At 41.4% G+C, this 17634-nt stretch overlaps 1 protein-coding gene and 1 pseudogene across 1 annotated transcript; one reads left to right on the top strand and one right to left on the bottom strand.

The window, feature by feature from the left end:
- Window positions 1-432: 432 nt before the first annotated feature.
- Window positions 433-3269, bottom strand: LOC114905406 (tRNA-splicing endonuclease subunit Sen15-like; the record flags this gene model as incomplete). The annotated part of the gene is made up of 3 exons (XM_029239848.1): window positions 3123-3269; window positions 850-931; window positions 433-568 (listed from the first exon to the last, which is right to left on the bottom strand). Coding segments are annotated over exons 1-3 (341 nt in total), but the record flags the coding sequence as incomplete, so codon positions are not given.
- A 13534-nt stretch (window positions 3270-16803) lies between these two features.
- LOC114905248 lies at window positions 16804-17104 on the top strand (annotated as a pseudogene).
- Window positions 17105-17634: the final 530 nt, after the last annotated feature.

The raw sequence follows: 17634 nt of genomic DNA, 5'->3' as shown, positions 1-17634 counted from the left end.
CAAATTTTTACAGTCATCGAACAGCGGATTATCTGAAAATGTTAACAATATGTGGCAGACACATTGTGAGAGGGAAAAATCAAGATTTTTAACCACATTCCTTGTTTCAAAACTTTCCAATGTCTGTCTCTACAGAATCTCTGTCATTAATTAAAACCAACTTGTTGAAGCATCTGTGATATATCAATATTAGACAGACTATTAAGATATTTTATTTTCAAAGGAAAAGTGTAAATGACAAATGCTCTGTTTGTATCTGTATGTAAGTGTACATTGCTGTGACCTGGAGTTAACTAAAAAAGTGGAAGATAAAATTTTACAAAATGTATACAAATACTATATATATATTACTACCTCTAATTTAATGATTCCTAGCGCTTTATTCAGGAAAGGGACTAACCTGTTAAACAAAGATCAAAATCACCTGCCCACCTGTTATGGCTGAGGGAAGCACTGACGGGTGTAGGTACCACAGTCTGTAACCCTTCTCCTTCTATCTCAGTACCAAGAAGACAGATGAGCTGGAGATCTGGTAATCCCACACAGTTTACTTCATGCCAACTTTTACCTGAAAGTGCATCATTGAATGAACAATAATGTTTATCAAAAATAAAAGATAAAAATTCCAAACACCTACCTAATACTCAGCTGAGCAAACATCGCTTATAAAGCTATGTCTCCTTATCATTCTAGTATTTTCTGTTACCCAGTAATTCCCAATGTAAAGGAATAAAGAAATCACAACAGTGACAAAATTAATAGCGAATGTATAAACGCTATATGCCAACCCAACTCCTCATCCCCCCACCACCGCCCTAATAACAAAACAATAATAAAACAAATACTTACTCTCCATGAGGTCCAGGTAAACCAAGAATGCTATATAAACTTGGGTGGCATCTCCTATATCTAATTCCATCATTTCTAAATACTGAAAATCAAAACGTAATTGTCAATAGAGAAGGAAGAATCTCTTAATATTTTCTTTCAATCAACAACTATTCATTAAATAGATAATATATAAGACTCTCTTATAGGTATAGTGGGAGCTACATGGCAATTAGCCCTGATCCCTATCTCTAAAAAACTTATGGATTGTTAGGGTATGCAATTGTAGGTAAATAAAAATACATGACAGTAAGTGACTAAAAACCAAGTGAGTGGAATAAAAAAACATGACACAACAGGTCAAAGGAGCTCCACTCAGGTGGCTTGGTTGGTGAATGTTTCCTGGCAGAGATGGGATGCAAATTGGGCCCTGAAGGACTTGTCGTGTATGATTTGAATAGAGAAGGTAGAGTAACAGTGTGAGTAATCACACAAAGGTGGGAATAAGCAACACATATTCAAGGGCCTATAAAGAAACCTATCTGCCAGGAGTAGAGACATTTTTTAATAGAACTTTTGTTGGCTCATGTTAGTGGGAGCCTCTATTTCCCTGGTCTCTTATTTGCCTGTGGAGAAAGTCTGCAAGAAGACCACTCCTGGCCTCCATCCCCACCCCTGCTCACTCAAGAGTAGGGAGTTATTTAATTGTTGGTTTTTAAAGGAACAAGCAAGCTGCTGCTGCTTTCAGACTTGTTGGTCAGCACTGAGCAAACATTCTTCAGGAGCCTGCCCCTGCAAGAGAAGCCTGAGGTATTCGAGCTATGTCAGTGACTAGGTGGGGAAGCAGGGACAATGCAGAAGTGAGGCGTCAGCAGACCTGCCTGGGTGCAGATCTGAAGTCACACTTCCCCATCGGAGTCCTCCTAAGTGTGCACAGGTACAGGAAAAGAGGGGTGTTATTAACTGTCCTCCTCAAACCTTAAACGTGTTTGAAAATGACACTGAAAAGGCAATTGGGGACCAGGTGGCAAGGTCTTGATGGTCAAGCTAATAGTTTGAATTTTACCCATAAGGAAATTCTCTAAGCATGGGAATAATATAATCAAAATGGTGTTTGAGGATGATAAATCTGATACTGCGTTACTGGATCGACCTAAGTAATTTTCAAACTGAATAATACAAATGCAGAACTGAAAAATCAAACAACCAATATAAATAGTAACATGAAATCTAGAAGAAGTTTTTAAAATTTGTTACTGTTGTTCCACTTATTAAACACTTAGGTAATGTTTACTATATGTCAAGTGCTTTACCAATATTAACTGATTTAATCCTGTAACAACCCTATAAGGTTAGTACTATTCTTATCCCCATTTTACAGATGAGAAAACTGAGAAACAATGAGATAAAACAACTTGCACCAAAAAAAAAAAAAAAAAAAATCACAAAGCTGGTGACAGAGCCAGGATTCAAACCCAGGCAGTCTAACTTTGAGTTCATGCTCCTAACCACCATGATCCCTCTCCATGTTTTGGTTCTTTTATGGCACTGAATAACACCTCCATGCTAGTGTTTGTTTTTCTCACCTTGAGGGGAAATAAGGGGATCAGAGCAGGAGGATAACATCAAGCAAGAGAAGATGAAAAGATCTTCAAATTGTTCCTTTTCTGGACTGTTTTTAGATTATTATCTATGAAATATTGCTCTCAAGCAGAAGACTGCAATTCTACTAAAGTTACTAGACCAAAGTATCTAGTCCCTGATAATACTACAAAAACCCTCATATCCATTCACTATCCGTTCATTGTTTGGGCCATGACTGGTACAGGGCAGCAATTTGCCAAGCACAGGCAAATGAGGATTGTGCCTAAACCTTAACCATTGTAGACTACTACATCTTATCCATGGCCCACAAACTGTTTTGCTTGGTTACTGTGAGTATTAAATGAGACCATCCCCAGAACGAGCCCTACACAGCAAAACTCAGATTAGTGGAGTGGTTACTATCTGGCCTTGAGGGGGCAATGTATTCAATGTTGTTCCCTCCAGCTAAGAATGGTCTGAGGGAGGGGGAAGGGGGCGCTGTCAGAACAAGAGTTCAACTCCTTTAAACAAACAAAAACAAGGTTGCCTGCAGCAGGCGGTGAGCATAAAGGATCCCCTTCGGTGAGGTTCGCGCGTAAACGGCGATCCCATGCGGTTGGGAGTCAAGGGCCCAAAGGGGAGCACGGCCCGTGGGTTCCGCCTGGGGTAGAGGCCTGGACCGGCGCCCTGCTCCTCTCGCGCCTCCTGACCTTAGGGTGCGTGCCCATCCAGGCGTCCTCGGGGGCCCATGAGAGGGCGCCGCCGCCGCGATCGCCGCTCGGGCGCACATCGCTGCAGCCCGCGGTCGGCGGGGACTCGCCGCTCTCCTCCATGCCCTGCTGTGCGGTGCGCCCGTGGTGCACCGCGCTGCGCTCTCCGCGCCCGGCCAGAAGCAGAAACGCGCGCGTTTGGGTTCCGCTTCCCAGTCGTCCGCTGCGCTGGCGCGGGAGAGCTCAGATGCTGGGAGGACAGTTCTCTCAGACCCATCTTCAGACAAACATAGCTAGAACCTGGGCAAACGCACTCCCCTTTCGGTCTGCGCTTATTCAAATCTGGGCAGATAATAGCGAGAAGAAGGTTCAAGGATACCCCGAGTCCAGAAGCCCTTAATTCTCCTTACGTCAGCGCTGTTTGCAACTCTGCTGAGAAAGTGGGGGAAACTTAAGGCTTCTTTGCCCTGACATGTAAGCTTAAAGTGTAGAAGTGGATGAGATCTCCAGAGAAGAAAGTGGAAAGGAGAAAGACCAGACTGCCAAGGACCTTATTTTTAGGGTGGACCGACCTTTCAGGATTAGAGGAGCAAGAGTAAACACGAGTTGTTGAAAGTAAACAGGAGCAGTCAGAAAAGTAGGATGCAAACCAGCATAGCATAAGCATGTGACGTGGAAGTCAGGGCCGAGGAGTTTCAATCAGGCAGAGTAGGACATTTTAAGCATTTACCTAAATCCCTAAAGTGAAATGGGGGGACGCTAGAAGTTGCTCTTATGCTTTCACAGTATCCCTCTTCCTGAAGTGTTGAGAATAGACCTTAGGGGTCAAGGGTGGAAGCAGGGACTGGTTAGGGGGTATTGCATTAACCAAGGCAAGAAGTGACTCTCAAGAGTCAAAGTACCAGGCAGGGATAGAACTTCTGCTTCCAAATATGACAGACTAAGACCCTACTGGACTATCCCCCAGCAGAAAACATCTAGAAAAATGGGACATAATAGAAAAAGCAACTACCAGAATGCCCTGGAATGCGAACAGAAACATGACTCTGGTGGGGAGGGCAAGCTTGCTTGGAGAAGGGCAGTTGAGGAACCATAAACGAAAGTTGCCCTTTCCTTGGAGTTTAGCTTGGAGCTAAGTGCAGTCCAGGAGGCAGGCTCTTTGGCAGCAGGGGTGCATGTGGGAAAACTCCCAGTTTTTCTTTTCTGGAGAACCAAAAATGTGAAGCCAGGAAACTTTGAATGCTGAAGAAATTAAGAAATCCCAAAAGGGCAGGAGCCAGAGAGAGGATCCCCTAACTCTGCTCACATCTCTGACAGATCCTGAACCACCTGAAACAGAATTAAAAAACAAAAGATCTGAACTGAGACTAGGGCTATCCTCAAAGAAACAGAGTGTACAGTTCAAATTTAGCCGAGAAAATAACCTGCTAATGCAAAGGAAATAACACTCATCATAGAAAAGTAATAGAATCCAGAACCTCCACAACTTATTATTCATAAAGTCCAAGATATGATTCAAAACTACTGACAAATGAAAATCAAGAAAGTGGATCACATTTTGTAAAATCTGACCCTGAGATGAATCAGATGTTGAAACTGACAGATAAAGATTTTAAAGTAACTCTTATAACTATCCTCAATGAAGTAAAACAAAACATATTTTCAGTGAATGAAACTCTTAGGGACAAAAAAAAAAATCTCATCAGAGAAAAAGAAGAAAGAATCACATGGAAATTCTGGACCTAAAAATTAAAGTTTCAGAAATAAAAAAAATTTCACTGGTTGGATTTAACAGCCAAATGGAAATTACAGAGGAAAAAATTAAATGAAATTGAAGGTAGAGCAGTCATCCAAGAAATCATCCAAGATGAACAAGGAGAAAAATGATTTTTTAAAAATAAACAGAGCCTCAGAGACCTGCCATATGATATCAGTCAATCCAACATACATGTAAATGAAATACCAGAAAGAGAAAAGAAATAGAATGGGACGGAAAAAAATGGAAGAAATTAAAAATTCCCCAAATTTGATGAAAGAAATTTGCAGGTACAAAATGCTAAATGAATACCAAGTAAAATAAACACAATGAAGTCCATGCTGAAGTCAAGCTGTTTAAAACCAGATAAAAAGCTTGAATGCATTTTTAAAAATGCGTTACATATAAGGAGAAGTGCATGAAGATTCATAAATTGCCCTAGAATGTATTACATTTGAATGAAGTCATTAACCTTTGTCTCTACAAGCAGCTGCTAAGCCCTAAAGAAGCAAATGACACTGAAATTAGTAGGTTCCTTGAAGCACTGAGCACTGACACTAATTTAAGTAATTAGAGGTAAGTAGATCTTTCTCTCTCACCTCTAAAGATCCCAATCAGTTCAGGTGGTGGTACTTATAGAAGCATTTAAGACTGTTCTGTTCCTCATATGAGGAAAGGGGAAATTTTATAAATCAGTAAGGAGATCCAGTGGAATTAGGTACTATGTGAACAAAGCTCAGACATCTTCAAGGGAAGATTTCCAACTTCAGGAAAAAAAAAAAAAAGGTGTATGGGACAGGGAGGTTAGGGAATCCCAAAAGTATACAGAAAGAACCATAAACTGAAAAAAAAAAAAAAAGCAACAGGCTAATGCTATCCTTTGGCAAATAGATGAAATTCTATTGCTTAGAAAAAGCATGGTATATTTAAGCATAAATATTAAATGCTTCTGACTTTTGATGTCATCATCTATTATAAAGAGTTGAAGAATGAAAATAAAATGTCTTTTGCCATTCGTATTAAACAATGGAAACATAAATAAGTCTTGGTGATTGGAAATGGTTAAGAAAGAAAACAAAATATTTAGGAACACTTAACCTAGTGTTTAAAGTATAGTCAAAATGTCTGTTGTGACAATCTAGAGTAAAATCCACCAAGGACAGGTTAGAGTTTCAGCTTCTGATAGACTGAAGAATTTCTCCTTTTATAAATGCTTCAATGGTTCACTATATCAGAGAACCAAAGTGGTTAGGAAAAACGCTAGATAAGTAACAAGTAAAATTCCCCCTGAGTATACTGGGTGAAATCAAATTCAGTGTAATCTGGCACTTGCTCTACCGATTTCCCATGTTGATATCTGAGCCAGACCATTTTATTCCTACCAAAAAGTCTGTAATGTTTAGGCAGAGACATTAATTCAGTTAGAGTCTTCAGAGGAAAAATGAACTTTGAATTGTGATACGAATGTTTAGTGTGTTAAAAAGAAAAAGCTTTGACACAGTATTGTGTAAGACAATGATCTCAAGCTGAAAAAATGTAGGCTAGCATTCTGGATCAGCTTTTAATTCACTGATTGTAAGAATGTTCTTATATATCTCATTCCTTCTTTTGTACACAAAGCATACAATTCCCCATTCTCTGTGTTTCCAGGAGAATAGGTGAGATGTTTATACTTAAAGTAAAATATTTAGAATGCTATGATATTTTACTATTCATATGTATGAGCATGTATGAAGAATCTCATACATATAGAAAACAATTCAGAATAATCAAAATATGTTCTCTCCAACTTCTCATAAATTTAAGAGTGCAATCTAAATTCCCCGTTTAAAAAATCAGAATATAGTATATTTAATTTTAAAAAATACTGCTTACCTTTGGGAAAAAACCAACAAAAATAAGGTACCTAGAATAAAAATGAGCAAACCCTTTATGGAGAACATTATAAATGTTATTGAAGCTCATTAGAGAAGTATATCTGTCCATTAATTTAGGTCTTCTCTAATGAGCTTCAATAACATTTATTGGTCAGTTTGGGGCAAATTGCCATCTTTATAATACTGATCTATAAATTGTATAAACTGTAAATTTCAATCACAGTCCCAACAGGGATTTTCTAATACTCGATAAACTGATTCTGAAATGTGGGCATAAAGGGCCCAAAATAACCAAGACCCTTCTGATGAACAAACTGAGGGAACTTATAAAGGTCTGTAATTAAGAGTATGTGAGGGCTTCCCTGGTGGCGCAGTGGTTGAGTCCGCCTGCCGATGCAGGGGACGCGGGTTCGTGCCCCGGTCCGGGAGGATCCCACATGCCGCGGAGCGGCTGGGCCGGTGAGCCATGGCCGCTGGGCCTGCGCGTCCGGAGCCTGTGCTCTGCAACGGGAGAGGCCACAACAGTGAGAGGCCCGCGTACCGGAAAAAAAAAAAAAAAGAGTATGTGATATTTCTACAGGGGTAGATAAACCAACAGAATCAAGTAGAGAGTCATACAAATATGGACAGAGATGACATTGCAGACACAATGCAGGGTTGAGGCAATGAATACATATATGTATACATATATATGTACGTGTATATTCATATATATTCATATACATATACATGTATGTATAAAAAGAAATTGGATCCCTAATTGCACCATAAACAAAATCTGATTTCTTCTTTTTTCCCCACTCTTTTTAAATTGAGGTATTGCTTGATTTACAATTTTGCATTAGTTTCAGATGTACAACATAATGATTCAATATTTTTATACATTATACTCCATTTAAAATTATTATAAAATAATGGCTATATTTCCCTGTGCTGTACAATATGTCCTTGTGCTTATTTATTTCATGCATAGTAGTTTGTATCTCTAAATCTCATACCCCTATCGTACCCCTACCCCCTTCCCTCTCCCCACTGACAACCACTACTTTGTTCTCTGTATCTGTGAGTCTGTTTCTGTTTTGTTATATTCATTTGTTGGTTTTATTTTTTAGATTCCAAATATAAGTGATAACATATAGTATTCATCTTTCTCTGTCTGGTTTATTTCACTAAGCATAAGACCCTCTAGGTCCATCCATGTTGTTGCAAATGGCAAAATTTTATTCTTTTATATGGCTGAGTAATATTCCATTGTATATATATGCCACATCTTCTTTATCCATTCATCTGTTAATAGATGCTTAGGTTGCTTCCATATCTTGGCTATTGTAAATTATGTTGCTATGAACATTGGGGCGAATGTACCTTTTGGAATTAGTGTTTTTGTTTTCTTCAGATATATATCCAGGAGTGAGATTGTCCCATTATATGGTAGTTCTGTTTTTAGTTTTTTGAGAAACCTCTGTACTGTTTTCCACAGTGGCTGCACCAATTCACATTCCCACCAACAGTGTACTAGGGTTCCCTTTTCTCCACATCCTTGCCAATATTTGTAATTTGTAGACTTTTTGATAGCCATACTGACAGGTGTAAGGTGATATCTCATTGTGGTTTTGATTTACACTTCTCTGGTAATTAGCAATGTTGAGCATATTTTCGTGTGCCTATTGGCCATTTGTATGTCTTTTTTGGAAAGACGTCTATTCAGGTCTTCTGCCCATTTTTTAATCAGGTCGGTTTTTTCTTTTATATTAAGCTGTTTATATATTTTGGATTTTAACCCCTTATTGGTCATATCATTTGCAAATATTTTCTCCCATTCAGCAGGTTGTCTTTTCACTTTGTCAGTGGTTTCCTTTGCTATGCAAAAGCTTTTAAGTTTAATCAGGTCCATTTGTTTATTTTTGCTTTTGTTTTCTTTGCCTCAGGCAACGTATCCAGAAATAAATAAACAACAACAAAAAAGAAATAAACCCACACACCTATGGTCAATTTAATCTACAACAAAGGAGGCAAGAATATCCAATGGGGAATTAGAAAATGTTCTAATTTCATTCTTTTACATGTAGCTGTCCAGTTTTCCCAGCACCACTTATTGAAGAGACTGTCTTTTCTCCATTGTGTATTCTTGCCTCCTTCGTTGTAGGTTAAATTGACCATAGGTGCGTGGGTTTATTTCTGGGCTCTCTATGTGTCTTATTTTGTGCCAGTACCATACTGTTTTGATTACTGTAGCTTTGTAGTATAGCCTGAAGTCAGGGAGTGTGATACCTCCAGCTCTGGTTTTCTTTCTCAAGATTTTTTTGGCTATTTAGGGCCTTTTGTGTTTCCATACAAATTCTAAAGTTATGTGTTCTAGTTCTGTGAAAAATGCCATTGGTATTTTAATAGGGATTGCATTGAATCTATAGATTGCCTTTGGAAGATTTGGAAGATTGTACCTTTTTTTCTTTCTTTGGATGATGGTACCTTTTGACCACCTTCACCCATTTACCCCATCCCCTGCCCCAGCAGCCACCAATCTACTCTTTGTTTCTATGAGTTTGGCTTTTCAGGTTCCACATAGAAGAGATCATACAGTATTAACCTTTTTTCTATCTGATTTATTTCACTTAGCATAATGCCCTCAAGTTTCATCCATGTTGTCACAAATGGAAGGATTTCCTTCTTCTTTATGACTGATATATATAACATCACACACACACACACACATACACACACACATATAGAAATTGCTGGATCGTATGGTAGTTCTATTTTAAATTGTTTGAGAAACGTCCATGCTGTTTTCTGTACTGACTGTACCAATTTTTATTCCCACCAACAGTGTACAAGTGTTCTCTTTTCTCCACATCCTTGCCAGCACTTATCTCTTGTCTCTTTGGTAATAGTCATTCTAATAGATGTGAGGTGATATGTCAGTGTGGTTTTGATTTGCATTTTGCTGATGAGTAGTGATGTTGAGCACCTTTTCATGTACCTGTTGGCCATTGTATATCTTCTTTGGGAAAATATCTATTCAGGTTTTTTGCCCATTTTTAATAGGGTTATTTGGTTTTGTTGTTGGTGTTGGTGGTTGGGTTTTTTGTTTGTTGTCTGTGTTTTTTTGCTATTGCATTGCATGAATTCCTTATTTATTTTGGGTATTAACCCCTTATCAAATATATGGTTTGCAAATATTTTCTCCATTCTGTAGGTTGCCTTTCCATCTTGTTGATCATTTCTTTTGCTGTGTAGAGGCTTTTTAGTTTGATGTAGTCCCACTTGTTTAATTTTTGTTTTGTTGCCTGTGCTTTTGGTGTCATATCCAAAAAAAATCATTGCCAAGATAAATGTCAAGGAGCTTTTCCCCTATGTTCTCTTGTAGAAGTTTTACATTTTGGGGTCTTACATTTAAGTCCATTTTGAGTTAATTTTTCAAGTGGTCTAAGATAAGGGTCCAAGTTCATTCTTTTGCATGTGAATACTATTTAGATTTCCCAACGCCATTTATTGAAGAGAATATCCTTTTCCCCATTGAGTATTTGTGGCTCCCTTGTCAAATGTTAATTGGCATATTTCTGGGCTCTAAATTCTGCTGTATTCGTCTATGTGTCTGTTTTTAATGCCAGTACCTTACTGTTTTGACTACTATAGCTTTGTAATATAGTTTGAAATCAGGAAGTATGATGCCTCCAGCTTTGTTCTTTCTCAAGATTGCTTTGGTTATTCAAGGTCTTTTATGGTTTCATATGAATTTTATGATTTTTTTTCTACTTCAATAAAAAATGCCATTGGAAACTTGATAGGGATTGCATGGAATCTATAGATGGCTTTGAGTAGTATGGACATTTTAACAATATTAAGTCTTTTAATCCATAAAGATTTATAGTTCTATTTATTTGTGTCTTCTTCTGTTTCATTAATGTCTTATAGTTTACAGATCTTTTACTTCCTTGGTTAAATTTATTTCTAAATTTTTTATTGTTTTTGATGCTGCTGTAAATTAGATTATTTTCTTTATTTCTTTTTCAGATAGTTTGTGTTTAGTGTATAAAATGGCAACTGATTTTTGCATATTGATTTTGTATCCTGCAACTTTACTGAATTCATTTATTAGTTACCCCAGCAGATAAAAGAGTTTTGCAAAGACTGTAATCTACTCCACTTTGGAACAACTTCTGCACCAAGCTTTATCTACAGACTAATTAAATCTGCACTACATCTCATACGTATAAATTTCTGTTTTCATTTTTTTGCGGTATGTGGGCCTCTCACTGTTGTGGCCTCTCCCGTTGCAGAGCACAGGCTCCGGACGCGCAGGCTCAACGGCCATGGCTCACAGGCCTAGCCGCTCCGCAGCATGTGGGATCTTCCCGGACCAGGGCACGAACCCGTGTCCCCTGCATCGGCAGGCGGACTCTCAACCACTGTGCCACCAGGGAAGCCCTGTTTTCATATTTTATACATGCAGTTATGATTAATAAAATATACATTCTGTTAGTATTTTTTAATTCAAGTATAGTTGATTTAAAATGTTGTGTTAGGGTTTCCCTGGTGGCGCACTGGTTGGGAGTCCGCCTGCCGATGCAGGGGACGTGGGTTCGTGCCCCGGTCTGGGAAGATCCCACATGCCGCGGACTGGCTGGGTCCCTGAGCCATGGCCGCTGAGCCTGCGCGTCCGGAGCCTGTGCTCCACAATGGGAGAGGCCGCAGCAGTGGGAGGCCCGCGTACCGCAAAAAAAAAAAAAAAAAAAAAAATGTTGTGTTAATTCTGTTAGTATGTTTTAGAACCTGCCAAGATCAGGGGAAATTCCATTCTCTTTGCCAGGCCATAATTAATTAACAGGCTCTTTTTGTAAATCAGTAAGGAGAACATTCAGAAAACTAAAATACACTCAAGAACACCAGCAACTGTCCATCAATCCCACTTCATCCCAGAGAAAAGGCAATGTCAAAAAGTCCCTATAGCCTATGCAGGGTAGTCCAAGAGACTCCTTGCACACAGTGGCTGAGGCCAGAGCAGATCATGCCATTAGGTACTTTTGGTGGTTACCAAAAATACAACTACTGTCATGTGCAAAGTCTTATCTTCTTTTTCTTTATATTCAAAAAAGGGTCTTCATTCTAAAAAGTATTAGGAACTATTGTTTTAGATAATAAAATGAAGAACTAAATGCTTTTATATGCTCGTAAGATGTTTTTATATGTTGAAAATAGAATGGTTTTTATCTGTTTAAAATAAGATATTTAACCATGTAAATTCAAAATTACTGAGTTTGAAAATTTGTATATTTAAACTAAAATTTTGGTTTTGATACTTTAATCACCTGAAACCTGCAACTGCCATATGATTGTGACCATTCAATATCTTTAAAAACAGATGAACATTTGAAAGCACTATGTAGGCTAACTATACATCAGCTATTTAGCTCATTTTTTTCCATTTTTAACTGAATTTTTGGCTTTTCTAGAAATGATTGTCTATATATGATAATTATATAAAAATCATGTAATATTCCAGATTTCTCTCTTCCCACTTCCTATCCTACCCTCCAGTCATGTTGTACTCATTGTGATTTCTCATGTGCTATGTTCTCTCATTCTTTTGCTTTTATAGTTCCATCTGCCTGAAATTCCAACCTCTCCCTACACTCTGCCCACTGGCATAAAACATGCTCCTCATTTTTCAATACTTAGTTCAAAGGCATTTCTTTAATACGGCATTTCCCAACCACCTTCACTCTCTTCCTTTTCCACCATAAGATGTATACCACGTTATTACATTTATTCGTTCATTGGATGTATCTTCATTATCCATGCATTTCCAGCACCTGTGCCTTGACACAGCAGGCAGTGAGGAAACCCTGAAACAAATAAGTGAATACAACTTAAGAAACATATCTAGTCTTTTCAAATGAGATAAAGGCATGTATTTTAAATTTGTGTAAATGTGTTTGGAATTGAAAAACATTTTCCTATGGTGACTATTATATCGTTCTTGGATGCAGGCCAGAGCTTAGACAAAACTTTGAAAGTGGAACAGTTTAATTTTAGCCCTTTCCACCTCGGTCATGGCTCTTTTTCTCCCTCTACCTTCCCATATCCTTTCCCCCTCTTGGACTTGGAGGCCTCAAGCCCACATATCAGAAATCCACAGGATTTGCTTTGTCATCAAAGGGTTCCATGCTCCAAATGAGGATCCCGTTCTGTTCCCTTCATCAAAGCTTCTTATAGAGCACCTCAGTTTAGGTACTGAGATTACGAACTCTGATTTAATTCACACAAATGTAGGAATGACAGAAACTATTGCCTAAGATTCTTCTCTCAAATGTTTTTGTGTTGAAATTGCATCATTGTCAATTCAGATAAATGTTTACATTGTAGGATTTTAGGCAGGTTAAGAAAAGGGAATAAAAGATCCAAGTAGTAAAAAAAAAAAAAAGGTATTTCGGTGCAGGAAAAACTATCCCTGTTGATTCATCCAAGAGACTCCCTTCTCCAACTCTGGCCCAGCAGGACACCAGGGCAGGACACCTTCTGCCCCTTTCTCTAGAGAAGAAGGATTAAAACACTCAACACCCAAATGATTGACACTTAGTAATTTCATAAATGTTTGTGGAATGAACAAATAAGGCAAGCATTTAAAAATGTTTTTACATAGGAAGAAACTGATGTCCAGAGAGGTCAAGTCTCCAAAGTCACACATATAATAAGTGACACATGTGAGACAAAAATTTAGCTCCAACTCTAAGCATCCATTTCTCTTTCTAGTGTGTTACTTCTGCCCCGAAGTCATTTATTTCCTCCTCTTCTTGGCTGCTGGAGCCACAGACACCTCAAGACTCTTTCCTGCAAGAAGCACTCTGTCCACCTCAGAGGCCCTGCCCCTGCCACAGCTGTGCTGAGAATGAGAGGCAAAGAGGTTTTGTTGTCCCTGGGGAAAGACTAAGAGGGAAGTTCCCTGGGCTGGCACAGTGTGGAGAGGGGAGGTGAGCAAAAGTGCTTACTTCTAACATGCATGCAAGAACTATGGGGGACATCTGTTAGCAGCAGAGACAAGGAGATGCGTGCGGCTTTCAATTCAACAAGTTTTCCATGGAAAGATCATTATAAGTGATGAATATTTTGAAGCATAGTTAGCTTTTATTTTTAAATTAGTTTTTACAAATTAACTGTTTTATAACATTGATTGTATGAGGAAAGAAAATCATCCAAGACTTGCATCACTGATTTCTAAAGAACTTGTGGCATAAATCTGTTAGTAAGATGAGGACGCAACTTTCCCGGAGCTTCCCCTCCTCGCTCCCCACCCCTAAACCCCCGTCTTTAAAATGATCCACTGTTACCTACCCTATCATGCCCTCAATATCCTCAGTGACTAAATAAACACTCTAAATTGACTAAAAGTTTTAAATAGGTGTTTTTCAAGGTGCATGGCTGTGAAGCTTGATTTCATCTGTAGACCAGGCTGTAATTATTTTAGAACTCTGTGCAGCTGATTTCCTTAAAATGTCATTAGAGGTCACACAGGGCGCAGCACCAGTGTAGTTTTGGTGCCTCATTTCATTTTTCAAAAAAAACATGGATTTGGATAAGCTTTGGTAACAGAAGTGAAATAAGACAGAAACATGGTTCCCTAGCTTTAATGCCCTGCATTTACAAATTTTTGCTGGAGTGGGGATCTTAGTCTTGAAAGATGAGGGAAACAGGCCAAGAAAGGGAAAGAAGGAAGACAGAACAACATGGAGATGGTCTCCATGGAACCTTTCGAATAGTCCCTCCAGCAACATGTCCCCTGCATAAGTGGCTGTGCCTTTGTCTGTGCCTCCAATGTGGCTGGCGTACATGCCTGTCATGACACCTCTGACAGTTAACTCTCAGCCTGCCCTACAAAACTGAGACTGAGGGCAATTTCTGTAGGAGGATGGAGCAGAAGGAAATGTCTGCAGGCCATTAAACATAAAAGTATGAATGTTAGCAAAGAGGTTAGAGCAGGAGACAGAGATTTGGAGGCTGCAATCACCCTGGGAGAACATGTAGTGCTAGAAGAGTAGTACACGGTGAAGGGGCTTGCACCCAAGTAGACTCAGAGGAGACCAAGGAGGAGAGATGACACAACAAATCCAGGAAGGTGAGAACTGAGGATAGTTCACTGAATCTTCCAATACTGAGGTCATCTATGGCTTTGCCAGAACAACCTCAGTAAAAAAGTGGGAAACCACATGCACTGTGGTAGGAGAGATGGAAAATGAAGAAGTGGAGAAAGCAAGTGTAGAGCTCTCTTTCAAAGGGACTTGGCCAAGAGAGGGGATTGCTAGAAAGAGAGCCAAGATTTTTTGTTTTTTAATTCTTTAAGGATAGAAGATGACTGATTGAGTTTTTCTTTTATTTTTTTAGTTTTCTTTCTTTTCTTTTTATTGATTGATTGATTGATGCATTGGGTCCTCATTGCTGCACGCAGGCTTTTTCTAGTTGCGGCAAGCAGGGGCTACTCTTTGTTGCCATGCGCAGGCTTCTCACTGCAGTGGCTTCTCTTGTTGCGGAGCACAGGCTCTAGGCACACGGGCTTCAGTAGTTGTGGCACACAGGCTCAGTAGTTGTGGCGCATGGGCTTAGTTGCTCCACGGCATGTGGGATCTTCCTGGATCAGAGCTCGAACCCGTGTCCCCTGCATTGGCAGGCAGATTCTTAACCACTGTGCCACCAGGGAAGTCCCCTGATTGAGTCTTTAGCTTGAGGGAAAAGAGCTGATGGAAAGGGACAAGTTGAAGGTTCAGTAGAGTGGAGATAAATGGAGAAAAGTCCTGGACTAGAAGGGAGAGGATGGGATCAGAAGCTCTGCCATGAATAGGCACCTGCAAGTAAGCAGTGCATTGATAGGGATATTAATTAGAGACAGGGGCGTTTAGGGAGTTCAGTAAAGGAGGTGATATTCTTCTGAGGAAGGGAGGGGGTGGAAGGAGAGTGAAGAAGGTGTCTAATAGTTGTGGAGAAGTTTGGATACAACTAGTAAAAAGACCGTGTAGGGCAAGCTGGGATTGGAGGTCATCTGCACACAGGTAAATTAAAGTCTACACAATTCCACAGAGAAGGAACTCCAGATTTTTTTTTACTAGCTTTCCTCCATTATGTTCAAGATTAAATATCCTTCGATAGTGTATCCTAGGAATTTCACTTTATCTGCTAATTTACCTTCCCTCTTCCTTCCTTCTTCCTTATACTTCTCCTCCAGCATGTACAGATTTTCCCTCTCTTTGTCAGTTTGGGTCATTAAGGAGAAAGAAAACCATCTAAGCGAATCTCCTTAACATGCCACCCTGTCAGGAAGCTGAGGACCCTGAGTTGGCAGATAGAGGACCTGGCCCCCAAGGGGCTTTCTTTAATTTCAAGGGTTCGATCTGGCTCTAAAATTCTCCAAGTCTTCCAACTTGATCTTATTGGGGGTCTACTCAGTCAAGAATGAATTTAAAGAGCACTTGAGTGTGAGGAAATGCAAACATTCTGCCTTTGTGGAAGTTAAAAAACTGTTTATCCTAGTAGTGAATCATTAGGTGACTTTCCATTTTAGAGCTCTACCCATTTAGTCAGTAAGTGCATTATGAAAAACTGGATACATTGCATCACTGTGAAGGACTTTAGACTGCGGTTTGCAAAAGCAGAATAAATTTTCTTGGAGTCGTACCGTTATGTACACACGCTCGCGCGCGCCCGCGCGCGCGCACACACACACACACACGCATTCACACGCCCATTGGCAGACACGGCCACACCTCACGGCTCTGGGGGAAGCCACAGACCTCAGCTGTACAAGCTGAGCCTGGACTAAAGGAACTTTCCGCGGGACTCGGGACAAACAGCCGCACCGATACGACTGTCTGAGAGCCTGAGTCCCAGACGAGCGCCGGCGGCGGCAGGTACTCCGGGCCCCCGCGGCAGGGCCTGAGCAGTGCAGCTGCGGCGGCGGCGGCGGCGGCGGCGGGAGGGTCCCGGGCAGCCGAGGTTTTGCCAGTGCGCGCGCACCAGCCGCCTCCCCTCCGCCCCTCGCTGCCGGCCTCGGGCATCCACGGCCGGTGGTCCAGCCGCCCGCCACGGCCCTGAACATGGCCGCAAGCCCCGCTGCCCCCCTGGCCTGGGCGCTGCTACTCCTCTCGTGGGCTCTGCTCCGCGGCGGCTGCCGGGCGCGCTTCGCTGCCGAGCCGGACTCCGAAGACGACGAAGGGGAGGCGGTAGTATTCTCCGAGTCCCCCCTGCAGAGACCCACGGTGATGGTGGCCGTCCTCGCGCGTAACGCTGCGCACACGCTGCCTCACTTCCTCGGCTGCCTGGAGCGGCTAGACTACCCCAAGAGCAGGATGGCCATCTGGTGAGCTGGCTGCGCCGGGCCGGCGGCGGGGGCGGCGCCCGAAGTGTCGCTGAGGGGAGAGGGGGCCGCTCGGGGCACGCGGAGACGAGGTGCGCACACCCCTCACAGCCGGCGTGGGTCCTGGGCGGATCAGCGGTCGGGGTGGGGAAGGACGCGCGCGTCTGCGTGCGCACCGGCTGCTAACCAGGATAAGCAGCCCGCCCCGAGCTCCCGTGGGGACAGTATGGAGCGGGGTGACCTCGTCGCTCTCCCGAACAGGACTGGGGAGACCCCGCAGGAGTGCTACCTTCTGCCCCCTTAACACTCGCGAAGATTCCTTTTCCCCCACCTCATATCCCTCGCCCCGGAGTGCGGGAATAAGGTTGCCCGTTGCCGCCTACTCGTCCGGACGCGACATGGACCGAAACTGCCCCTGGGGGCCCGGGGGGGAGGGCCCTCCGGAGTGGCTGGAGTGCGCTGTCCTGGCTTCCTGGTGCCAGGTTCCTGCTCCCAACTCAGAGGCTGGAAAAGCGGCTCAAGGTTCTCCCTGGGTGT

The sequence above is a fragment of the Monodon monoceros genome, unplaced genomic scaffold (genome assembly GCF_005190385.1).
Source record: "Monodon monoceros isolate NGI ecotype Baffin Bay Population unplaced genomic scaffold, NGI_Narwhal_1 Contig3419_ctg1, whole genome shotgun sequence".
Taxonomy (NCBI): Eukaryota; Metazoa; Chordata; class Mammalia; order Artiodactyla; family Monodontidae; genus Monodon; species Monodon monoceros.
The sequence above is the reverse complement of the archived record's forward strand: the minus strand, read 5'-3'. Positions and strand labels throughout refer to the sequence as shown.